The 26,088-nt window shown below is 50.9% G+C and overlaps 2 protein-coding genes across 2 annotated transcripts in view; one reads left to right on the top strand and one right to left on the bottom strand.

The window, feature by feature from the left end:
- The window catches only part of NT5DC2 (5'-nucleotidase domain containing 2), a 23,458-nt gene extending 12,320 nt beyond the window's left edge, over window positions 1-11,138 (bottom strand). The window contains 6 exon segments of the mRNA XM_061572745.1: window positions 3,242-3,370; window positions 5,308-5,398; window positions 6,005-6,060; window positions 7,349-7,423; window positions 7,610-7,794; window positions 10,663-11,138. Coding sequence (XP_061428729.1) covers window positions 3,242-3,370; window positions 5,308-5,398; window positions 6,005-6,060; window positions 7,349-7,423; window positions 7,610-7,794; window positions 10,663-10,933 — 807 coding nt within the window. The 5' untranslated portion in view covers window positions 10,934-11,138.
- LOC133355544 (F-box/WD repeat-containing protein 15-like) lies at window positions 10,952-25,270 on the top strand. The gene is made up of 11 exons (XM_061572885.1): window positions 10,952-11,042; window positions 13,915-14,165; window positions 16,086-16,123; window positions 16,599-16,750; window positions 17,271-17,491; window positions 19,805-20,020; window positions 20,342-20,506; window positions 21,316-21,598; window positions 22,062-22,252; window positions 22,756-22,913; window positions 23,534-25,270. The coding sequence occupies exons 1-11, from the start codon at window positions 10,952-10,954 to the stop codon at window positions 23,631-23,633; spliced, it is 1,866 nt and encodes a 621-aa protein (XP_061428869.1). The 3' UTR covers window positions 23,634-25,270.
- The last annotated feature ends 818 nt before the right edge of the window (window positions 25,271-26,088 follow it).

Consider the following 26,088-nt stretch of genomic DNA (forward strand, 5'->3'; position numbering starts at 1 on the left):
AAAACGCTCACATAAACCCCCTCCTAGCTAGCAAGAACTAACAATAGCCGTGTTCGGCTCAGTTATCCAGTCGGGGTCAGTTTTTCTTTATCAATAACCAAAAAATTATTCTAACACTACTGGGCCACCTCGGGATCAGGTGACACCTAGGTCACTTTTGTTTTTAATCCCCATCACGTCCACACAAGTATGGACACATTCTGTGTGGCAACTTGCAAAAAACCTCAATCGGCACGTGCTCTGGCAAAGCCAGACGACTTCAACCCTTTGAGCTATAGGCTATGTAAAGCCTACAACGCTACATGCTTGGGTCACCCGCATTAGATTTGAAACTTCACCATAGTAACCTGCCAGCCTTCTAGGCACGCCGACTGGCAAACAGTCCAGCTGGTAATGTTCGTGCATTGCCAGTCAGTTACAGGCATCCTCACTTTCTAGACACATCCCGGTTAGACAGAACGAGACAACGCATCTTCAGCAGCATTAGTCGCTAAAAACAATGCAAATCCGTCAGCACTGCCCGCTCTTCAACCCCTGCTCAGTAACACCCCCCCCCTACCCCCACTTGACTGCATTTCCTTCCGCTCTTTTGCACAACTGCTCTTCTGGAATGGAGAGTTCGTCCCCTCTGCGCGTGCAGTCATGCAGTGTGGTTGTGTGTTGCCATGTGTGTTCAAGACGTGCATTAGTGTGCTACTAACCGAGTGAGCAGAGTTCAATTACAGGGAAAGGCCAAACAAGAACCATTACTCACCCCCCTGCTAGACTCCAATTTAAACAGCGAGACTGGTGCAGTGTGTAAACAGTGCTGCCTGGCTCTTCCCAGCCTGAGCACATTTAGCTACCAGCATAAGCATGAACAGTAGCGACCTATCCAAGTCGTAAGTAAAAGGTCCTGCAATCTCCCTCCTGGTGTAACCAAGATCAGATGCCCCCTTGGTTGACGCAGCCTAAGACTTACTGGCAGTTTTATCCAGGTGACCAGTCAATTTAAAGTACAAGTTCTAGTTACTGTGAAGCAACGTCAAGACTCCCCCTACTGGATACTGACAAACACGTACCTGGTGCTACCGTCATTGACCCAACAAGTTGGCCAAATGCCTGGCACCTTGTGCACTGCATGGCCTTAATTAGGCCCTCGGCAACCAGAACAAGTCACCAGTCTGTATTGGCTGCACGGCAGGGGAGATCTGTCCTAGTAAATGTGCCTGTTCGAACCACAGCAACCATCAAAAAGGCGGCAACACCCATCATTCTCCCTGTTACTCCACGACTTTATGCTACGCATCGATGCAGGGCAAGATCATGCAGCGCACCAAGAGGGGGCAAGCTAGGTGATGTACAGATATTCATCTAAATTGTTAGACGTACTAACGTAAACATGCTTTTTTCTTCACCGTGTGCGTGGGAGCCAGGATACTGACCGTAGCACTCCCAGGGTCTGGTTGTTATGATATTTTGCAACGTGCTGCAGAACAGCGGTCTGGAGCACTTGTAGCAAACATGCAGTGGCAATGCCACACAAAGGCACAAACAGACGCACAAGGCCAGGGCAGATCACGGCCATTTCGTGCACAATGAGCATTGCAAGCAGTTGTTAAAGGGCTTGGCTTCAGGCAAAAAGACCCACGTGTGCTCATCCATGGGTAGGGGCCCCCAGGCACCATTTACAAAGCTTGGAACTGACAATCACACACACGTCGGGCAATGGCCAAGCACAATAACAAAAACGGATTGTGCACAAAGGACAGATTGCTCAAGCCAGAGCATTGTCATGTGCGGTTATAGCAAGTACTTTGGTTAGGGCAGGCATGGTGCCAACAGTACCATCTCATCTAGTGGCAAGCCCACATTATCAAGACATGGGCTCTAGCCTCCGACTGAAAGCTACCCTTCAGGATGGTACTTTAATAGATCAGATGGAGCAAGTCCGAATCAAACTACATGGAACATTTAAGAACATGCCTAGAATAGTGGTGATCACTGAAAATGGCAAAAGGTACGACAATTGCAGACTTAGTATTGCACACAGCAACACCGCCTCAGGGCAGCTCTGGGTCATGATCACACACGATGCATGTTGGGAAACTGCGTTAAGCACCGTTTGACCAAATCATGTGATCGTCTTAGAGCACCAGCTGGACTGCATTATAAGCAGAACACTCCAAGTTGACAGGGGGGGGTGTTAGGGATGCCCCACCCCTCCACCCATAACGTGCAATGGTTGGGTCCATTTAATTCTGTGCCAAGTTTTAAAAAAACTGCTTCGAAACAATTCACTCGTGTTACACCGTTTTGGGCTGTAGAGTTCTCAAATATCCATATTAACACCAATCGCGGTGTCATGGGTCTAAAACGTAAAACCTGTTTAGTCTATCCCAGGGGTCGGCAACCTACGGCTCCGGAGCCGCATGCGGCTCTTTACGGGCTGCTTCTTGACGATGAGTACGTATGTACTCAGATGCATTGCGGCTCTTGAAATACTGAATTTTGTACCGAATTGGATAGAAATGGCTCTTCTTGTTATTTTGGTTGCCGACCCCTGGTCTATCCAAAAGCCACCGAGGTGTCTTTAAATAGGTCAAACCAGGAATTTGGTTTCAAAGTAGAAACTGAATTTAGAGGGCTGATGGAAATATGGTCGAGCAAGTATAAAACCTACATTTGTGGGAAACAATTGCAAGACAAAAGCAACTTCAACGGAGAGCCATGTAAAGCCGAGGTGACAATTAAAAGGAGCTGCGTGTCAGTCAAATTAGTTAAAAGCCAATCCAGGTCAGCATGGGAACGGTTCCAAGTTACTTGTGCTCAGCGAGGACTGGCAAACCTGACCATAACGGATCGGGTTGAATGCATGCAGTGCTTGGACTAACGAAGCCTCATGTAGCTCACTCTCTTATCACTTCCCAGACAACTCGCACCCTCCCCCCTTCTGCAAGCACGGCAGACAAATTAGATAGTTTGGTCATGCACAATGTTAACCCCCCCCCCCCTTACCAATGAACCACGTGAACAGAACCGAGGTTGTCATTGACCAACGCTGGACCAGCACGAGAGCCACAAGATCAGATATGCAAAACACAAATTGTCGAGTTGCACTAAGAACAGGGGGTAAATGGCAGGTGCTAGAGCAGAAAACCAGGCCGAGATCAAAACAAAAGTCACGGTACAGGTTTGTGCGTTTGCCACGTGTGGTGCATACACCAAGATGGGGTTTGGCAGTGCCAGATGGGCGACCTACCGACACATCCTTGTAGAGGTGGATGGGGTCGTACTCAATGCGGTTGCCCTTGAAGTGGTCGTTGACACTTGACAGCAGAGTCATCTCCGGGATGGAGAACACATCCATGTACTGCTTCATGCGGCTTCCCTGCACCAAAAACCACACGTGTTATGGTCAGCTGGCAGATGCATCCACCAGTCCTGCTCATCTAGCACACCATGGAATTGTGTTCATGGGCAAGATAAATGTCAGGGGAACATGGAACACACGTGTGATGGGTTAAATATATTTTTTAAACCTGTTGAGACCGACTGCAATTCTACAATGCGTCAGAAAAATCACTGGACATGCAGTCAGTCCAAAACTCCCATCATGGGCCTTAGTGGCGTGACCTACATCTTACAGGATTCAGTTGATATACTTGGAATGAATACACGAGCCGGTACAGTATCTATGACCATGCAGGCCAGCACACCACAACCAACAAGAAATGGATTGTCCATTTGCACGTCTGAAGTAAACAAGCACCCACGTGAGAGAAAGCTTGGACAGGAGCCAAGGGACAGAGGAAATTGCGCTATCACCAACATTTCAGCATGCTACCAAAACCGGCTGTATGGATAACTGCTGCAGAAATTCAGCGAGTGACTTGACCTCTGAGCATATGGCTAGCCAAGGCCACAGAGCTATGAAACAGCCACTCGCAGTTTCTAATCCAGATAAAATCAATACCCAGTCTTAGTTGTCACAGGGTGGAGCACCATATGAATAATCAATTAGGCAGTGCGTTCAACTGGTGAGAAGTGACATTTAATAGCGATGGTGCAACTTGGCTCATTCAGGACCAAGATGTTGGATGAAATCTAGATGGAGTTCCCATACAAATTGGGTGTAAATGAACAATATTTCATTCTAAAACGCCTCCACGTGTTCATGTCTGTACACGTGACCTTTCTGGCCACTGAAGGTGCTGCAGTTCAGCTGCAATATTTAGGTAAATAATGAAGCGAGACCAACGCCAAATCTGCAATGCGTAATCAGATTTTTTTCTTCACTTCGTGGACAATCGGCAAATTGTCCACTAGAAATTCAAACTCCCATCCAAAAATGTCAATAAAACACTGGCCTATTGGATCAACCTCAGGATTCGGTCTGCCATGATGCAAGGTCCCATCTAGAACTGTAATCACTCCGCGTCTGATAAAGGGGGCAGAGGCAAGCAGCCAGACGAGGCCTGCGGCATCACTCGGCAGCAGCTGTGACATCGCGCCATTTTAGTGCTTTGCTAATACATTTCACAACCACGTGGGTGGTGCAGTGCTACAAAGGGGGCATAATTAAAAGATTTGCATGCAAAGAGTTGGCATCGTAGACAGGCATTCATGCCAACTGCAGGATCTGCAGGGTAGGAAACATTGGTAGGATGGTAGTGGTGGCAAGATTGTAGTTTAAAAACGCATATTAATAATTGCTATTTACCTATACTATAACGGTCCACAATACAGCAGCCGCATGAAAACGCGAGGGAAATCCTGACAACTTTAGCCCCCTGACTGCAGTGCCAACACCCAGCACTGGGGCAGCACCAACCCAAAGAGGCGCCGTTTGTGGGAGTGCTTTAACGCAGAGGCAGACCACAGCCTGCGTGTGGAGACACGCGCCTCCCACGTGCGTGAGCAGATTCATTCTGGCAGTATGCACTTCGATGGGGGAGGGGAATTACCCAGACTGTTTTGATGCGGGGAGCGCACAAAGCCGTTATTGGCAGAGTACCAACAAGCTCAGGAACACCACCAGCTCCAAATGTAGATTTCAGACATTCCCCTCCACTTCCTAGGATGACAATGAACATGCCTCCCTCTGACAAAATCCTGCAGGCCCACAAGCACCCATCAAGCGAGTCGGGGAAAGGGATTGGTGGTTATTTGGGTGCAAGAAAGCGATGCCAGACAGCCGTTAGGTGCAAGCAGAGTAACGACTGGTTGACAAGCTGGCAAATGCGCAGGACAAGAACCTGGTACGAGCGAGGCAGCAGGTAAATGGCTCAGTACAAGTGGGTGAAATTTTAAGATGTGTCAACCGACCTTGCCGTAGAAGTCGGTCATCTGGTGAAGGCGCACGTGGGTGCCACTGTAGAGGGTCATCACCTCGTCGTCTGGCACTGGCGAGTAGCCCCTGTGGTGGACGACAACGGTCGTTAGAGTGATACCAACCGTGCCCATCCAATTTACCCACCACAAGCAAGCCGTGCAGATGTCGTTTCTATTGTTTGCTACGTTCCGCTTCACAGCTCAGATTCCTCCAGGAAAAATAAATATGATTCTGGAAGCAACGTAATGGCCGATGCAAATCTGGATCATGGCTCATCGTGTAGCAGAGCAAGACCTTGAAATGGAGAAGCAGATTTTTTTGCAGGTTTGAGCAGTGGTATACACTGCAACTCATTTGGATTTCCATAGAGACGATTATCCCCAAATTGGTTCTGTGCCACCCCTTACTGCAAAAAACCTGTCCAGTGGTGATGAAGTTTGTCAATACATCGATTTACAACAGTGGGGAGGGCCTTCAATAGCATCATGGCGACAGATGGTTGGGGCCTCTACAAGTGTTCCAATTTCGCCAATTTTTTTTACGGCCTATTAGTCATGAATTGAGATCTTAGAACTGGTACTGACAAAGCTTGGCTTTCACGGGGGTGGGGTGCACAAAACACAGCTCAAAATGCCAGAAAAGCCGACGGGCACAACAATAAGGTCCCGATGGGTTGCCAGGCTCGCGCACCTGTACACCGAGCCCAGCTGGACGTGATGGAAGGCGTCGATCTTCATGAGCAGCCCCTGGTAACACAGGCGGCGGGTTATAGACCAACGGTACCAGACCCCAGGGGCCAATTAAGCGTGTGCATTCCATAATGATCATCGTGGCAATGTCGCTTCAGTTCACATTGCATTCGGAGGTTGCAATTAGAATTGACAGCAGGTCTGGGTCGGTCCAATCTACAAGTGCCCGCTTTAAGTCTCCGCCGCCTGATCACAAACCCCCAGTCCCAGAAATCCCCTGGCCAAGATAGAATCTACGTCAGGCCTAAACAAGGCGGCAATCAACCACATAGCGTGTGGTCGTAACAGCGCATGGTTGTGTTGTATACCATCATGCGTTTCAGAGTTGTAGCGAATTTTGCACTATGCCAAAAGCTTCAGTAAGGCGTCACATTGGGAAGATTTTAACCGTCACAGGTTTATTTGGTCCAATCCCAATGTCTGTTTATTTGCAGTTTGCATATTAAGTGGTCGTGTTGAGTTCCCATTGAGTATTTTGCTGCTATTAAGTTCCACAAGCCAACTCGAGCAGTCATTTCTGGACAGGTCGCTTTTGAAGCAACAAACTATAGGTCAGTGGACCTTGGCTGGTAAAAGTTGTCCACCCCCTTTTGACCAGTCACATTTTAAGACCAGTGGTTCTTAACCCATTGGGTGCACCTACCCCTTCAGGATGTCCCAAGAACAAAAAGGTGCAGGTTGCAGTCATTGTTAACCACCGCTTTTGACACGTCAGGAGGATGGACCCCACACCTGGCATTACATAAAAGCCCGACCTCTACACTGGTATTCAAGGTTGTCAGCATGCCCAGATTGCCCCCACATTTTGGAAAAGCCATCTCCAGGGAACTTTTGAAAAAAGCAAATTGGGAGATGCGAAGACATTTAAAAAACATGCCAGAATAGCTGCACAGTTGGCAATGCTAGCTCACAAGTGTAAGGACAATAGAGCCTGCATGCGGTGCAAGGGGACTCGTGGCCACAGGAAGTGACAGGGGAGTCCGTTGCGAGCACGAAGGGACTGGTGGCTATAGGAATGCCAGAGAAGGGAGCGTGGTTAGGCACCAAAGCCCGCCGGTAGTGCGAGCGACCAGAGTCGGCAAGAACGAGCGAGGTGGCGTGGCCTTGTGTTGATATACAAGGGAGCTGCATGGGAGACTCAGGGTCTGTTGTAGTGGGGTCTTCGCCCAATGTCAAGTGAACGTGTCGTCAATGAAGTGCCATCTTATGAGAAGCCCGTCTAATAACTTACACCACGTGGACGGGTAGGCATCAACCCAGCCCCCCACACCCGTTCACCCCTAACCTTGTGGATGTCATAGTGGAGGCCCCGGGTGGCAAAGTCCGGCCGGTACTCGTACTTCTTCAGCTCCTCCGGGTACTGGAGGGGGAGGGTAGATGGCACAATCAAGTTTACCACAACTGCCTGGGAAAGGCTTCAGCTGACATGGGTTTAGTTGTAGTCTCCCACCGATGGGCACCGTTGGCTACATATGGTGCGAAAGCTCACATGCGCATTCACCGTGGGATATTGGGGAGCAAGAGATGTGCGTGGCAGGTCGCACACCTTGTACTGCTTGACTAGGATGTCAAGCGCGGCGTTGTAGATCTTGTGGTGCAGTGCGCTCGAGTAGAGCGCCAGCGTGTAGTCGTAGTCGAAGCCGTAGGTGCCGATGTCGTCCAGGCACAGCTCGTTGTTGACGTACACGGCGCTGTGGTTCAGCAGGTGGCATTGCCCAGGGGGAACGATGTCTGCACGGGGTACGAGGAAGCCAGGGTGTGCAAGGTTTAATGCAGAGGTCGCAAACGGTTTTTGATTCCTTACCCGTACCCGGCCGCACCAGGGTCGCAAACGGCTACCTGTACCTGGCTGGGTACGGGTAGCCGGGTATCAGGTAGGGTACTCGGTTGCGACCTCTGGTTTAAATGGCAGCTGGCACTGCCGTGTACAGAGGATTACTTTTAAAAAAAAAAGCACACATTTCACTACGCAGATCCGTGTAGATTGAACGAGCATGATCAGATGAGAGAACACTACCGGTGTTAGGCAAATCAAGCATCAGAATCGGGGGGGGTGGACGTCACAGGCACCAGCTGCTCCACCACGCTGGAGAGTGGATCTGGAACCGCAATGTTCCCAAAGCAGCAATAAATAAAAAGCCTGAAACGAGGGAGGGCGTCACCACACTTCACTTTCCCCACCCCATCGAAACCGCGCATCTTGCCACCCCTTACGACTAAACCGGTTAGAACCGGTTACAGCGCGACGTCCTGAGAAGGATGTTTACCAGACAGCTGGTACGAAAAGGGGGGAGGGGTAACGTGGGTTTGTGGAGACGAGGCGGCGGTGGGTGGGGGGGTAATCGCCTTATTCCAGTTAAACCAGAAATAATCCGTACAACGAGGAACGCGTCCATGACGGTGCCAACGGGGGGGGGGGGGGGGGCTCAAGGTGAACGGCCAGGCAGTGGGAGGAGAAACGAGTCACGATCACGGAACAGTCGGATCGTTGTGGTTGTTTTGGCATCGAGCTTTTAAAAGGCTCAGCACGTGCGATCTTGCACGTGCTGCAGGATCGCCTCCTGTCGCAATGGATATGAAATCACGATGCCTCAAGGGTTGTTTACGCGTTTAAATTCCAGAACGGGCAACATTGTCCCGGGGTTCAAACCGTTCAGGAAGTTGTGGTGCGGGCGCTTCAGCTGATAAAAGCTGTTTACATCTATAGCAGTAACCCCCCCCCACCGAATTCTAGGGGGTCTAAGAAATGTTTCCAATTACTGTCACGAGAGACTTGCGGGCTTGGGGCAGGATGCGTCGTGACGGGAAGGGCGGAACGACAGCAGAGGGGTGAAGAAGAAACACGCCCGGGGGAGGACAACGGAGATTAAAAAAAAAACTCTTGTTCATGTAAACATGCTAGGTGACAGATCGCAATGGCTTGGTGGAAGTCTAGCAGCGGACGGCCAATACCTAAATGTTGTCGGTCTCCAGCAGACGTGTTTACGTTACGGAATTAATCGGTGCAGCGCTCAACTAAATTGTTTACACTCTCTACAGCGCTATATTTTACACAAGGACCCTTAAAATCAATTTGTGTCACACAAAGACTGCATCGGTAGTACATTTGCAAGGGTCGTGCAGCAAGTGTTAAGCGCCAATGTCAAAGTTTCAGAGCGGCGTTCGTGAACGGGGTCCGCTCTTGGCCGGCTATGTGCGTGACTGGAATGCGTTGCACGTTCGGAGACGCGCCACCATCATAGCAGCTGGCACACCAACACCACGTCGCGGCCAACTTTAGGACACCAACATCGTCAGAGAGCGTACATCGATGTAAAAACCCAGGTCGTCGATAACCGTCAACTCGTGGTAAAACGGCGATTGCCAAGGTCAAATCGGTAATACAACAGCGCTACCAATGCAGCAATTTGTATTGCTCAGCCACTCGTTGACAGACCATAGCAAGCACTCGTCAACGGCAAGGCTACGACTAGCGGAGCCATCGTCAGGTGTAAAGACTCAATGCATTGCGGCGGGCAGTTTAAAATTGCCGTCATGAGACAATCACTTGGCAATACAACGCTTAAGCCATTTAACATTACGATTGTGCCATTGTTTTGGGTAAGATTGCACGAATACAAATCCCAGTGGCGTTGATACATCCTGCAACTGCAAGACGGTGCAAGCAGGGTTTGGGATTTTGCCTGCATTCTAAAATCCATAAGGAAAGTCAACCACCTAGGTCGAACGAATCAATAAATGTTAAAGGGATATTAACGTTCAGTGTAAACTACCATCAATTTAACCACCAACAAGTCCCATGCAACCACCGCGGTAAAAAGGAATCACCACCACAACCGTTAATCCCTCATTGGGGCCCTAACTTTTTACCAATTCAGACCTAGAATACCGTGCCCTTATAAAGATCAACGTTCATTCTACCAAGTCCACCACACGCAGAAGGACAACATGTTTATTGTCCGTATTGAAACGGCTGTACGCCGTATGGACCTGGGAACTCAATTTCTGTACAAGAATACGGGGCGAACAGAAGTGGAACCACAACGGAAAGTCCGAGTGAAAGAGACTTGGCCAGGAGGCAACAAATTACGCAGCCATCGATGGGTGTTCCAACGAAAACACCACGGATGGATGCGCAACCACCACAATCGAACGCATTCAGCTCGCCTAGTAGCAGGAGACAGGCTGACATTAACAAATTAGCTTCAAGTCAGGCGTACTGGAAGCAAAACAAGACCGACCAGCGCCGAATTGTTCCATGCCCTCCCTGTAATCGTTAGTCTTGTAATGTGCACTGCTGCGTAATTGAAATGGAACAAGAGGAAATTATTTAACGTAAAAATATATAAAACTACCTCTAAGGGATTGTCCGTGGCCTGGACTAAACACCACACAAGGCGGTCGCGACCCACCCAGCCCTAGACACACAGCAGCGTGGGGAAGACCAAAGCCGGACCAGTCCCATAGCGCACAAAGCACCCCGACCAGACGATCGCCTCGGGCTACCCCACTAACAATGGAAGAGCATGACTGCGCCAAGGGCAGCGCTTATTGTTAGAGGGTTCAAGACTAAAAGGCGAAGAACGCACTCCGCCTTACCTTTCACCAGCTTCTTTGTCTCGTCGTAGCGCGTCCACAGGTAGCTGCTGATGTCGCTGACGTTACAGACGGGCCTCGGGCGTGGAGGCCGAGCGGATGGTTCAGCAGATGCCGTAGAGGCGGTGGTGGTGGTGCCGGGTTCAGGAGAGGAGGAGGTTGTGGTTGTCGAGACCTCCTCCGTGACTCCAGACGCGGTCGATGAAAACCGCACCAGCGGCCAAATCTGCCGCTGCAGTGGGGCAAGCAAGCGCGAGAAGACGCGGGTGGCCATGATGATGAACCTGGACGGATGACCCCGCTGGAGTTGGTGGTGGTAGCGGTAGCAGCGGCGGCGGCGGCAAGCCCCAGCCGCGCCAAGGGCGACGGGCGACAACTCCGGTGCAAGCCCCCCCCAACCCCCTGCGTTGGCAGCTGGCGAAGTGTGTGTGAGAAGATTTGAAGCGAGCGCGGGGTTTTATGGCGTGCTGGCGGTGATGTCATCCGCGGCAGCTGCCCAATTGCAGGGAGGCGCCGCGGATGATTGTTTTTGGAGTTACAGAATTTGGCAAACCGGCTCGACCAATGGAGCGGCTGCGATGAGTGGATGAGCAAATCAGCCCCCAAGCCCACGGCCACCACGCGTGGAGCGGTGCGGGTGAATATTCGCACGTGCAAAGCGGCGAATCACAATGCATCCCGTCGCGTGGTGCGCGTGCACTCATCAACTCGGTGCGTGCCGTGTCTGATTAGTGGGGTGGTGGTGGTGCTGGAGGGGGTGAGATGCAATTATCGAGGTTTGGGAGTCTGGGATTGCAAGGCGCAGTTCAGGATTGGGTGCTGTCGGCACCCAGGTCGACGAGGCACGTGTTGTCGTGATGTATCAATCGCACTGCACGTGCCGATGTGTGTCTCGATTTGGAGCACGAGATTAATGCGTCAACAGCCACGGTGCATCCACGTTGCTGGATATGCAGGCGACGATTTGATACGATGAATGGGTTAATTTTCGTAACAGAGGTTTTTTTTTGTGGCGTTAGAGCGCGTAAATATAAACGTGTCGTAGAACCCGCCACCACCCGACAGACAATTAGTAAGGTTTGTCACATCAACGAAACAACCTTACTAAAGTGGCTGTGTCGGGTGGTGGCGAGTTTAACGACACATTTACGCGATTTAACCCCAAAAAATACCTTATGGATAATATTGCTCGCGAAAGCGTTAACTTATAAGGAGGCAATTGAATTCCAAGTTTTCCTTAAACGCGTTAACATTTGCAAGAGGCGTCCATCGCAAAAATGCTGCCTTTGTATTTTTGAAGTTCTTAAAACTTTCTTCGTTTTGCATGTTTCTCAGGGATGTTAACGATCCCACAGAATCGTTGTTTTGAAACATCGCGGTGAACAGAGCGCTCCCTCGTGGCTGCAGAGGTCACGTGAACCCGCTGAACACAACTACTGCTATGTATGCACACGCATGCGTTGAACTTCTTTCGCACCGTACGTTGACAACCGTGCTAATAGGAGGTGCGGGGGAAGTAAAACAAACTACGGGTCTCTGTGTGAGTCTATGGGTCTCTGTGTGAGTTTATGGGTCTCTGTGTGAGTCTGTGGGTTTCTGTGTGAGTCTATGGGTCTCTGTGTGAGTCTATGGGTCTCTGTGTGAGTCTATGAGTCTCTGTGTGAGTTTATGGGTCTCTGTGTGAGTCTATGGGTCTCTGTGTGAGTCTATGGGTCTCTGTTTGAGTCTATGGGTCTCTCTGTGTCAGTCTATGGGTTTCTGTGTGAGTCTATGGGTCTTCGTGTGAGTCTATGGGTCTCCGTGTGAGTTTATGGGTCTCTGTGTGAGTCTATGGGTCTCTGTGTGAGTCTATGGGTCTCTGTTTGAGTCTATGGGTCTCTCTGTGTCAGTCTATGGGTTTCTGTGTGAGTCTATGGGTCTTCGTGTGAGTCTATGGGTCTCCGTGTGAGTCTATGGCTCTCTGTGTGAGTCTATGGGTCTCTGTGTGAGTATATGGGTCCCTGTGTGAGTCTATGCATCTTGGACTTCTTTCGCACCGCACGTAGCCCACCATGCTAATCGGAGGTGCACGAGTACATCTGTACCCTCGCCATCATCGTCGTCAGCCGTCATCCATCTACTGCTGGATGAAGGCCTCCTTCCCCGAGCCATCGCCACCACTCACGATCCCCACAGGGGATTATTGTGTCCGTCCGTCCGTCGTGAATCCAAAAATGGGAGGGGTGGAGCTGGGTGGAGAGGGGAGGGTGGGGAGGGGCTGGGTGGGGGGTGGGAGGGGTGGGGCTGGGTGGGGAGGGGCTGGTCACCCCGTGGTGCCCTTATAAAACTCAACGTTTAACCTACTCACGCCGGCTTGTGCCCGTTTTCACAGTCGGGCATATTTGCGGAATTCACGACGCTGCCGTTGACCCTGGGCATTGACCGAGCAACGCAACGTTCCTACCAGCTCCCTCCGCAGGAATGTGTTTAAAATCCGCCCAGCACACGAGCCGATTCCATCGCTCCATCTCCTCGGTAGGCGAACCTCGGGGGAGCATTCTGTCTGAACCGCCGTACAGCGTGGTCCAGATGTCTTTTGACCGCCAAAGAATTGACCCCTAACATTGTTTTCCTTTGCATATTCATTTGTGTTTTAAACAAACCGTACTTTAAAAATAGAGAGTTTTTGAGAATTAAATGGTTGTAACAAGACATCTGGACCACCCACTACACTATATGAATACAAAATCTTCGATTCTTAAACCGCGCGATTAAACATCGATATGAATCCACGGTAGTTAAAGTAACATTTTATTGACAGATTTAACATAAATCATCATCATTCCAGAGGGTCACTAAAACAAGCAGTACCACTTTGTGGGAAGTCAACAGCCTTATGAACAGACTCGCCCCGGCCATGATACTATCCTGTAGGAATTTTACACCACAGACTCTAGAGTATGGGTGGACTTGTCTTAACCACAGGCGTGTGGAATTCTCTTCGCTCGCTCAGAGCATGGATCGACTTGGCTTCGTCATGGGAATGTGGAATTGAAACAACCACAGAATTGTAGAATTCCCACCGCGGGCTCAGAGCAAGAGTTGCCATGTCCCTCGGCCGTAGGCAATGTGGAATTTCCGCTCGTGGCAAAGCGAAACGGGGTACGGCCGTGCCCTCGCCCGCGGGAATGTGGAGTGGGCACGCGGAGAGCGCCACCTCCCGGTTGGCGGCTGTGGGATGAGACACGCGCGCGTTTCTTCGGGTTCACGCGGAAGCGAATGAGGCTCCCCCCCCCCTCCCCCCTCGTGACCCCGCTGATATTTTGGAGTCGCTCACGCAGCCGGGGCCACCTGAGGAAGGCTTCCTGGCCCCCCAGGGTGCGAGCCGACGGTTCGAGTCCTACCCCCGGCGCAGCAGGGCAGCAATGGAGTGCGAGCAGCAGCAGCCGCTGCCGTTTGACTGCCTGGCGCACGTGTTCACCTTCCTGCGAGCAGAGCAGCTGCTCAGGGCAGCGGTAGTCAACCGGGTGAGTGAGTGTGGGGGTGAGTGTGGTGGGGTGAGCGAGTGTGGGGTGAGTGTGGTGGGGTGAGTGAGTGTGGGAGTGAGTGTGGGGGGGTGAGTGAGTGTGTGGGGTGAGTGAGTGTGAGGGTATGTGTGTGTGGGGGGGGGGGGGGGTGAGTGTGGGGGTGAGTGTGGTGGGGTGAGTGAGTGTGGGAGTGAGTGTGGGGGGGTGAGTGAGTGTGGGGGGGTGAGTGTGTATGGGGGTGAGTGTGGGGGTGAGTGAGTGTGTGGGGGGGGGGGGTGAGTGTGGGGGTGAGTGTGTGTGGGGGTGAGTGTGTGGGGGGGGGGTGAGTGTGGGTGTGAGTGTGTGTGGGGGTGAGTGTGTGTGGGGGTGAGTGAGTGTGAGTGAGTGAGTGTGTGGGTGTGTGTGTGGGGGTGAGTGTGTGGGGGTGAGTGTGTGGGGAGTGAGTGAGTGTGGGGGTGAGTGAGTGTGTGTGGGGGGTGAGTGAGTGTGAGTGTGGGGGGGGGGTGAGTGTGTGTGGGGGGTGAGTGTGTGTGGGGGGTGAGTGAGTGTGAGGGTGAGTGAGTGTGTGTGTGAGGGTGAGTGAGTGTGTGTGTGAGGGTGAGTGAGTGTGAGGGTGAGTGTGGGGGTGAGTGTGTGTGTGGGGGTGAGCGAGTGATGCTCAGGCAGCTACAATGGCTGCTTCGGGTACACGGTCCAGACCTCCCCAGAGACCCTGGCTGACAGAGGGAGGTGCTCAGGCTGACTGAGAAAAAGTGACAGGCCCACTCTCATCGTCTGCAGCATCCCACGTCGGAGAATGAGGAGGCTTTTACTGCAGCCTTCGCTCGGAGGTTCGGAGAGCCGTGAGGCGCTGCAAGGATGGGTGGTGGTCGCGGGTTGCTGAGGAGATGGAGTTTGCCTCAATGGCCCGCGATCACAAATCGCTCTTTAATTCCCTCTTTAAGAAGGGGGACCGCACAGACTGTAACAACTACAGGGGCATCTCACTCCTCAAGTGTGCCGGGAAAGGTCCTGGCAAGGATTATTCAACATCGCCTTGCTAGGCACGCTGAGGAGAGGCTTGCAGAGCCCCAATGCGGTTTCAGGAAAGGGCGGTCCTGCACAGATGCCATATTTTCTGTCCGTCTGCTACAGCAGAGGTGTAGGGAATTCCAACAGGCTCTACATCTCTGCTTCTTTCGGTAAAGTCACGTAGAAGGGAAATAATAAAATAATAAAAATAAAAGATAATAAAATAATTCTCACGACGTTTCGGCCACAATGCAAGCAGCCGTCCTCAGGTGAAGAACAGGTCTACACAGACAGGTGAAGAACAGGTCTACACGGCTCCGTTAACTGCTGAGCGCGTCAACGTTGGGACGTGTTGAACAATCATCGGGCGCGTGCAGCCCTGGGGAGAGAAATGAGGCCAGGTGTGGTGCTGACGACATCACAGGTGTCAGCCTTGATAGGTACCTGCGAATGGCACTTATCCCCCCTCCCAACAGCTTGTTAAAAGCTGTGGGGAGATCTTTCTATTTCTAGATTTTAAGCTTTCGTGACTGCAAGGATTCATATTCTTAGGTTTTTTCGGTAAAGTCGGTAGGTAAAAATGAAAATTAATAAAAGTAAAAATAAAATATTTTACTTTTATTAAGTAAAATGAAATATTTTACTTTTATTAATTTTAATTTTTTACCTAAAAAATTAAAAGTACCTAAAATTAAAATTAATAAAAGTAAAATAAAATATTTTACTTTTATTAATTTTAATATTTTACCTACGTGACTTTACCGAAAAAACCTAAGAATATAGAGATCTTTCTATATTGGTATGTGCGGGGTGCATATGCTCACGTGTATGCACGCGCGTGCGTGTGTACACGTTTGTGTGTGTGTACACGTGTGTGTGTGTGTCTGCCCTCTTCCCTCTTGTCACCAGTTGTGGAACGCTGTGGCCAACTCACCCGCGCTGTGGAGGTAAATAACCCAGCTCTCGACTCTTACTCTCGCCTGTCAACCTCACTCGCATCCGCCCACTCCCACAATTACAACCAAGCCCGACCCAGCAGTGGCACGGGCAAGAAAGTGCAGAACTGCACTTTTTACAATTAGGCGAATGAGCCACAAATAAAACTGCAAATGAAATAAATAAAAACGAACAAACCTGTGACCCCATGACCCAGTGATAGGGCCGCTACCTATCCAGGTTTGACCCGGACAATCCGGGACTTGGCATCTGTGATCGGCTACCGGTCTTGCCTTGAACTTTATAAACCGCACAGTGTTGATGATAGACCTCGTGCTGACCGAGAGATAGGGCGCGTCTAGCTTCGTTTCTACGTATATGTTGAACTTCTTTCGCCCCGTACGTAGCCAACCGTGCACACGGTGAGCCTTCACCCAGCAGTGGAAGAAGTGGGAACCCAAGCGCGCTGTCTCCCGCCCCGCACAGGTGCCTGTGCCGGCGCCGCTGGGCGTTCTGCCGCGTGGAGCGAGCGAGCGAGTGGAAGCGCTACTACCTGCGGCGCCAGGGGCTCGAGAGGGCGCTGGGCTGCGGGCGACCGGGCGCCGACTACACCTGCACCACGCTGAGGGGCCACGACGGTGCCCGCACACAAAGACAAAGATCCCCCGCGTAGCCTTTAGCAGGCTGGGCAAGTGCTGTTCGCGAGCGGTACCTATTGAGGCTGGCACGGCGCACCAGGGGGGTGAGTGGCCAGCACCACGCCCGGCCGCCTTTGTCTCCCGAGTGGCGATGTTTACACATCGTCCTGGATACTCATCTGAGTCCGATTCGACCTAGCGGAGGCCCACGGCTGGTTTAGATAAGCCTCACTTGTGTTGGTGCGCGTGCGTTTCTGGGGAGCGGTAGTGTAGTGGTTACCGTGCTGCACTACAAACCCGCGGTCCTGGGCCTCTCCTAGGTTGACTCAGCCTTTATACAAGCACCTGGTTCCCGTATCCAGTATAGCTGCTGAGGCCTGCACATCAATCGAGCCTCTTGAGCACAGCGAGGCTGTTGAGCACGTTAAGGAATGCACGATGTTTTGGGTAGATGGGTACCAAACGACACCAAGGAATCGCACTGCGATGGCAACTGCTATCTCCTCGCCCTCCTCTCTAGGCGCGATCTCGGCCGTGTGCTACCTCTCGGACGGGGAACCGCGCATCGACACGGCGCAGGGCGACGACGATTACGACGACGATTACGACGACGATGGTCAGGAGAACGCGGAGAGAGGGAAGAGCGGAGCGAGCGCGTCGCGGCCAGAGAAAGCTCGACCCTTGACCTGCGTGTGCAGCGCCAGCAAGGATGGCAGCGTGCGAGCGTGGGACGTGCACACGGTACGCCTTCATCCAGCAGTGGGTTGACCATGGCACATGGTAATGGCAGGGACGAATCTTACCGTTTTATTACATCCTTGCCTATGGTGGCAGCAATGTGGTTGAGGAGTACTCTTAGGTTTTTTTTCGGTAAAGTCACATAGGTAAAAAATAAAATTTAAAGTTAATAAAAGTAATAATGGAAATAAAATAAAATAATAAATCACGACGTTTCGGAGGCAACAAGTTTCCGTCATCAGGTGGGACCGTCACAGCTAAAATCACTTGATGCAGTAATTTTGATGCACTAATTTTAGCTGTGACGGTCCCACCTGATGACGGAGACTTGTGTTGCCTCCGAAACGTCGTGATTTATTATTTTATTTCCATTATTACTTTTATTAACTTTTAATTTTATTTTTTACCTACGTGACTTTACCGAAAAAAACTAAGAGTATGAATCCTTGCAGTCACGAAAGCTTCAAATCTAGTGGTTGAGGAGCTCAATGCCAATGTCGAGATCTGCTGGCTATGACGAAAGGGCTTCAGCAGAGTGAGTGTTTGTGTCGTTTTGCTGCTCCTCCTCCTCCATTGAAGGATCGCAGACGACAGTGGTTTACTATTTGGTCCAGAGCTTGGGTTGCATAGCCACGATCGCACTAGATTGGCTCGTCATTAATTTTCCGGCCTGGTGATAAAATACCGCAACTCCCATTAGCGCGGTTGGTTACATACGGTGCGAAATAATTTAAACCTACATAAATCCACACATCACTGTGGCCGTGACAGTAGTTTCGAGCTCATGGATAAAAAAAACGCATTTAGGAATACTTAACTTTATTTATAAAAATCCACTCTCCAATTGTATCTCGATGAGCGGCGTCACGCGGTGAACAAAAGTTTCCAGTCGCAGTTCTCATTAGAGCAGCGCAACCCTTGGTGTTAGAGAACGGCCCGATGAAGTGGATATCACAGAACTAGCTCTGTCAACACTGATCCACGGGCTGTGTGCGGATATGAAAGTAAAGTTAGTCGCGTTAGAAAAGTTAGATGGTTTATTTGTGCAGTCATCGGGCTGAGACCAGCAACTCACACGACGTTTGGGAACCTGAATTCGAAGTCAGGTTTTCACCTCAAGAATCAAAGGGGCACATCTTGGGAATAAAAAAAAAAAATCTCGCGATACCAGGAAAAGTTGAGAACGACACGTGAATACATTGTGCCGAGTGTTGCATCATTGTTATTACACAGCTGATACAAACCAGGACCTTTAACAACGAGGGAAGATAATTGTTTTTTTTACCCTTTTATCTGGCAACAAAACTGACCCCGAGTTCTCATACTCTGATGGTGCATTGTCTTTGAGTTGTGCGCCTTTTGGCGTCATCTGGTCCAACACCATGTGAGACTAGGCTCTAAGGAAAGCTGTCTCGGGTGTGGACCAATCAACTTCAAGGACAGTGCATACATTATCAGAGTTGTGTTTTTTGTTTGCATTATGACTGCAGGTATTGTGGTCTATGCAAACATGACTCCTCGTAAAAAAAGGTGTCAGTTTTGTTGCCAGATAAAAGGGTAAAAAAACAATTATCATATTTTTCTACTGGCAAAGGAGGTTCCAATGGTGTAAACGAGGGAAGAGTTTCAGATTTCCCAGCACAGCTGTTGCTGTGGTTGCCTCAACGAGAGGACGATCCTGGGCAAACTAGAACAGGTGGCAACCCTAATTCGGAAGTGGATATCATAGAACTGGTAATTAACATCTTGCCACAGTGGCGAGATGTTAACTACCTCACCTGGTATTCAGGAGGTCGTGGGTTCGATTCTAACCCTCACCTTTGTATATTTGTGGTTTGCATGTTCTCACCGTGGTACTCCTGTTTTTCTCTCCACAGGATAAGCCACTTCGTTGAGCTATCAATTTTGGCCAGCTCGCTTCTGAAATAGAACTGTATAGCTCAGTGGGCCTTATCTGGTAAAAAAAAAAAGTACTCTCAGGTTTTTTGGGTAAAGTCACGTAGGTAAAAAATATAATTAAAAGTTAATAAAAGTAATAATGGAAATAAAATAAAATAATAAATCACGACGTTTCGGAGGCAACACAAGTCTCCGTCATCAGGTGGGACCGTCACAGCTAAAAATTTTACCTACGTGACTTTACTGAAAAAACCCTTGCAGTCACGAAAGCTTCAAATCTAGAAAAAAAAAGTTTAGTTTAATTGTAATGCCACGGTCATCTGAGCCACCCGACCTCCACGACGTGCCCCCGCTGGAGGTGACCACTCCTCATTTCCATGCCGGGACCCAGTCTCATCCTCCGACGATCGCTTGCAGGGCCAGCAGCTGTGGCTGGCTGGGCAAGTGGGCGGCACGGCCGTGGAGTGCCTGGTGGCAGTGCCGACGCTGGGGCTCGTGGTGTCGGGGAGCCGGGCCGGAGAAGTCACGGTGTGGGATGCGGCCGGAGGTCACGAGGTCGCGACCCGAGCTGACCCCACGCCCGGGGTCACGGTGCTCGCGACGTGCGCGTTGGAGGGCGGCCACTTCCTGCTAGTGAGTCCGCGATCGCGCGATCTGCACCACGATTGTCACGCGCTCATAATTGTACGCGGACAGCCCTTCCGTGAAGCGCCCTGCTGGACGGGGGCCTCCCCGCCGCGACGTGTGGGTTGTGAGAAGAGCTCGGAGAGTGCGTGGGGCACAGCAGAGCAAGACGAGAGGGTAGAGGGGAGAGGCAGGCAGAGGAGAGTCCTTGCAGGGTCGCAATCGTGGCGAGCGTGCGACCTTGAGGTCAATCCTGGGACAGGACCGGGGTGGAGTGGGGAGATGGCGGGATAGCGGTGACGCGGCCACGCGTCCACTGTGCGTCGCCAGGCGGGCGGCAACATGGGCACCTTGCGGGTACTGGCGCTGCCCTCCCTCGCCCCCGTGCGCAGCCTTCTCCTGGCCGAGGACCACGCGCTTAACCTGCTGGCGCCGGCGCCGGTCGGCACCGTGATCCTGGTGGGTGCCACCCACAGCCCGGACGTGCCAGTGCAGGTGAGTACAGCGAGAGCTGTTTTGACACCAAAGGTCTCATCGCTGCACAGCGATCAGCTGCTCGAACTTTCTCTATTCGGCGTTTCTACCGTGCGCCTCTTCTCTCATCCGGCATGTTATTAAGTAACACACCTTTTAATTGCATGCCTATTCCAGGCATCGTATATATTGATGAACTGTGATTAACCCATATGGTAATATGCACCGCTTATTTACAGGTTAATATAATGGATATGACAATAATAAACCCCCCTCTGATCTTTGCACCTGATAAGCTCACAGTGATGACATCATGTTGCTGTATTTAAGATCGGAAGCAGGAAGACTTCCTCACGATTCTGTAAAATCGCCTGATGAAGCTCATTGTAATCACCAGCGAAACGTCGTACTAAATTGTAAATGTTGTGGATTTACTCACCATCACGCCAGTGTACACACGTTTTGTTCACGTGACAAACCTTATGAATTGGCTGTGTTGGGTGGTGGTGGGTTTCCGACACATTTATATTTACGCAATCTAATCCGAAAACCTTTATTATAAATAACATTGACCACGAAAGCCTCCGTGTTAAATTCTTCCGTGTTAAATTCTTCTCTCGTCCTCGCAAACACCGCCCATACACAGAGATCCATCGACTTGCAACGAGAACCATAGATTTGTATAGACCCATGCACTTACATGGCCTTACATACAGAGCCATTCTTTTAACACGTCCGGCATCGTACGACGCGGCTGGCGTTGGTACAATTCTGCTTGGCACTGTTCCACATGGATTTGACGTTGCGTGCGGTGGTGCCGGCGCGACCAGCTGCTGGGCGTGCGAGCGTTGTGCACGGAGGACGAGGAGGAGGCACCTCCCGACCCCCGCCGGCCTCTGCCCCCGCGCCCCGCCAACTGGCGCCCCGATCCCATGGCGGCGATGGTGACGGCGACGCTCCCGGAGCTCGCCGGTCTCGGCGTGCTGGCGGCGGCGTGGTTCCCCGCCAAACCGGCGCGCCTCGCCGCCGCCGTCGAGCTGGCCGATGGGCAGCACGAGGTGCGCTGCTTCGACGTGGAGCTGGGCAAGGCCAGGCGCAAGGAGCACGTCGCCGGTAGGTGCGGGGCGCTTCGTGGGCCGCGCGACGACGGCGGGCTCGATGAGCCGTCGCAACGGTTCGCGGTTTCAACCCGATGGTTTTTTGGCTCGTTTTTTTTACTTCGTGCGCCTTTTGGCGTCATCTGGTCCAACCCATGTGAGACTAGGCTCTAAGGAAAGCTGTCTCGGGTGTGGACCAATCAACTTCAAGGACAGTGCACATTATCAGAGTTATGTCTTTTGTTTGTATTATGACTGCAGGTATTGCGGTCTATGCAAACATGACTCCTTGTAAAAATGTGTCAGTTTTGTTGCCAGATAGAAGGGTAAAAAACCAATTATCGTTTTTTTGTGTTTTAACGTCAACCTTGTTGAGGTGCAGCCGTCAGTTGTAGCTCTACATCTGGTCGCGTCGGCGTCCGAAGCGGAACCCGATTCCGTCCGATCCTTCTCCCCGCACGCCGCGCTCTCTCCGCCAGTGAGCGAGGTGGCGGTGCGGTTCATCATTCCCAAGGAGCAGTGGGCGACGCAAGCGCCGTTCCTGCGCACAGCGAGCCACAACATCGTCCTCACGACGCTCGGGCAGCAGCTGAGCGTGTGGGACGCGGCCACCGGGGGTCGCCTCGCGACGTTCAGCGACCACAAGCAGCAGATCACCGGCATCCACGTGGTGCGGGCCTGGCGGCACCACCGTACTATACACGATACCACCACCACACTATACACAAAATGTCCTACGACAAACTGAGACAATGGTTTGGCTTGCTCTTTCGTAATGACGACATGCCACATCCAGCGTAACCTCTCACAATGGCTGCTGTGGCGGCCACCAGTCCACGTGGCAAGTACTCCCTGTCGAGTTTAACACGTAGGAGGCTTTCGCGACCGATATTATCTGGGCTTTTTTGGGTTACATCACGTAAATATAAATGCGTCGTTAAACCTGCCACAGACATTAAGGTTTGTCACGTAGACAAAACATGCTAATTCGTTACTTAGTACAGCACACCGGTGTGTTGGTAGAGTAAACCGACGATGTTTCACCAGTAATTGCAACCAGCATCATCAAGCGACAGCCAGACACGGAAAGTACTCTGTGATAAAAATCAACGGCCCCTTTACCCTGGGCACTGCCACACTCCTTGCGCCCGTGTCTGGCCGCGCGGTCCGCAGGACCCGTTCCGTGTGGTGAGCTGCTCGCTTGACCTGTCCCTGCGCGTCTACACCTGGGCGCAAGCGGAGGCGGCGGAGGGAATGGAGGCGGCAGCGGGGGCGGGACAGCAGCTGGTCAGCAAGTATACCCTGCTGGGGGGGTCGCTGACCTGCTCGCGGTGAGTCTGCCCACCAGCGTGGCGGTGCAGCGGCGACAATTTACACTGCGGCAAAGGGGCCTAACGGACAATTCTTTCCCTGACCCAGGCAATTTTGTGAATCGGTTCCATCCGCTCGATTAGCCCAACTGTAACGGCAACGATGATGTGCGTGATGATTTGCGCCAATCGTGAACAATCGATGACATGATTCGATGTATTAAAGTGCGTAAGAATCGTGTGCGCGTATGCCCATGCCTGTGTGTCCCGTGTGTGAGTGGTCATGTGTGTGTTCATGCGTGTGCATATCCATGCCCTGGGAGCAGTAGTGCAATGGTTAGTGCGCAGCACTACGACCCGAGTTCGATTGCTCCTGGCGGCCAACACCAGTGAAGATTATCTGAACCGTTTCTGGGCCTCCCCCAGGTCGACTCCGCCTTAAATGAGTACCTGGTCCGTTGTGTAAAACATCACCACTGGGGAGACAAAGGCAGCTGGACAGGCTGGCCACCTCCCCTTCGTAGATGCTCGCTCTCAGCACTTGCTCCAACAATATGTTAAGGCTACAAGGGGGATCTGTAGTTTTTTTGGCATGCCCATTCCTGTGTGCTTATGCGTCTGTGTGTGCGTGCATCCCACAGGGGCTTCAGGAACGTGGTGAGCGACTGCAGCAGCGTGGTTGGCGTGGTGCAGGCTAACAATGGACGGGACGTTCTCAAGGCCTACAACTTCGGCTTGTAAGGGGCAGTCTCACACAAAGCACCGGTGTTTGCATGGACCACCAAGTGGAGGAGTTAACGAGGAATGCTGTCAGAGGGTGCTTACGTTGTGTCCTCAAAGATAATACACCGAAGGGAGTACATTTGGCATTTGAACGATTTTCATGGGACAGAGGCAATCACTTGGGTTGCCAACTTTTCCACCACAGTCCCAACGCAGGCGTTTCTCAGTCAACCTCGGTCCATTGTTATCAAAACTGCGTGTATCGGAGAGCCGACACGAGGTTGCAGGGGGTTCGTCCTTTATTTCTTCTCCCTTCCGCTGTTCCCGCTCCACTGTCCCCCTCCTTTTGGAAGGAATCCTTACCACCCCCCTCCCCAACACCCCTTACATGCGTATTATAGTTCAACACAATAACCGTTACCAGATGTCGACGCACATCAATTCTTGCTGCCGGAAGAGATGCCAGTTTTTAAAATCCTTTATATTAAGTTTACGTGCGTGCTTGCTTGCTTCGGACCGTGCAAATCTTTCGGTCGTTTTTTAACCCACTTCCCGTGATCCAATCGAGCTGACATTTTGCACAGACTCGTTGTGCTTGGCAATTAATTTTAATGAAAATTTTTTTTCAAAATTTTACACTGTTTAGGGAAATGTTTCAAAATGTTTAATTACCAATTGCTTAATTGTGGCAGAAAATCATCTGACCCATAGGTGGCAGCCATCTCAAGCCAGAGGACGAGAGGACTGTCGCCACCTATTTCATGATGACGCAAATGTTGACTAACCACATGGCATGAAATCCCTGCCCCCAAGCTAGACAGTGGAGACTATTTATAGAGCAGTTAAATTGAAGCCGCCAGGTTCTTGAAAGTGGTAAAACGGGTCAACGCTGGTGCCCTCGGGAATATACGGGGCATGTCAAGAGGTGATCTTTCATTTTTAAATCCTTTATATTAACTTCGCTTGCTTGCTTACTCAAGAAAAACTGAAATAAATAATAAAATGAAACCGATGCCACGCATATAAAGGATTTATAGTGAAAAACTTTGTTTTTACGGGTGAATTTTTTTTTTTGCTCGAACACGGGGAACAAAGAGTGGCAAAAATCTTCAACCGCGAAGGTGCCATGGTCCCACTCGGCAAGCTTTGCGGAACATTTCCGTTCAGTCGTCTCCTGCAGGACGATCGGATGTTCATGTCGTAGGTGGATATACTCTGCCCTGCATCTACCTTGGGTCTTCTGGGGACCCACAAATATGGTGTGAAAATGTTTGAAACTTGGAGGAACCGCAAATGGTCAATGGCCCATCTACGCTGTGCAATGCCAGGTTAGAACCCAAACGATTGACCTTGCTTCTTTCGGTAAAGTCACGTCGGTAGAAAAATAATCGATTACCCAAAGAGGATGGATTCCTGCAGTCAAGAAAGCTTCAATTCAAGATCGACCTTGCCTCGTTACATTATTTACTTGCACTTTTAATTGGTTGCATTGGCGCTTGTTTAAAGTTTTGTACATTAGTGGTGGTTACCCCATGCACAGTAAGATAATTAACATTATAAAAGGGTAAATGGATATAAACTGTGCAACGGCCACCCATTGACCTGTTGTTTTGAGAACACTGTAATGTGCACGAATAAAACTGCCTTGCTGTTACTTTTTTGGGACTTACGGAGTTCTTTGTTTGGGTCGGCAAAAGTCCTTCCAATGGGTCTTGGGATCCAGTGCCACACAGCTTGCGGGTGCGAGGCGGTACGTACCCCCCCCCACCTCTCCCCGTCGGTGGCAAGGATCGGTGGAACGTCGAGATTTGTGAAACTGCCAAGCCTGCCAGGCTCAAAGGTGGTCGCGAGGTGGCAATACCCTGATGGTGTTTGTGACAGCGTCTGTGCGTTATCCCCCTCATGCGTCGTCGCTTTTCTACAAGTCCTCCAGTTGCCTTACATACGCAAAACAACCCTTACCAAAAACGGTCAAATATTAAAAAGCAGATACATTTTTTGGGACAAATTAACATTACTGCTGAAATTCAGGTGATTGGCCGGGTACTTCCACCTATTTCAAGAGGTCTGGCTGGTGTGGAAGAGTAGGCCAAATGACCTTCGGAGGAGCTCTCCGTGCTGCATCCAGTGGATGCTCATCTTGCCGGTCGTGGGGTGAGCAATCAATTGCAGGGATGCACCTTTTTAATTACCGTCAAATATCACAACACCCTGGTCCTTGCGTGTATGTTGAACTTCTTGCACACCGGACGCAAACATTGATAATCGGAGGTGTGGGGAAAGGACAATTAAACACAAAAAGCCGTTCTAAAGAAATTTGTTTTAAATCTCGATTTAAAAGCCAAATTTACCACAAGTCTGGTGAATGCAGACTCGATGATACCTTGTAATAATGTGGTGTTTGAACATCTTACCTCCTGTATTATTGCCAGAAAGGATTAAAAAAAACGCTTTTTTACAGAGTAAACCCTAG

The sequence above is a fragment of the Lethenteron reissneri genome, chromosome 51 (genome assembly GCF_015708825.2).
Source record: "Lethenteron reissneri isolate LAM-NWPU_2019-01 chromosome 51, ASM1570882v1, whole genome shotgun sequence".
NCBI lineage: Eukaryota > Metazoa > Chordata > Hyperoartia > Petromyzontiformes > Petromyzontidae > Lethenteron > Lethenteron reissneri.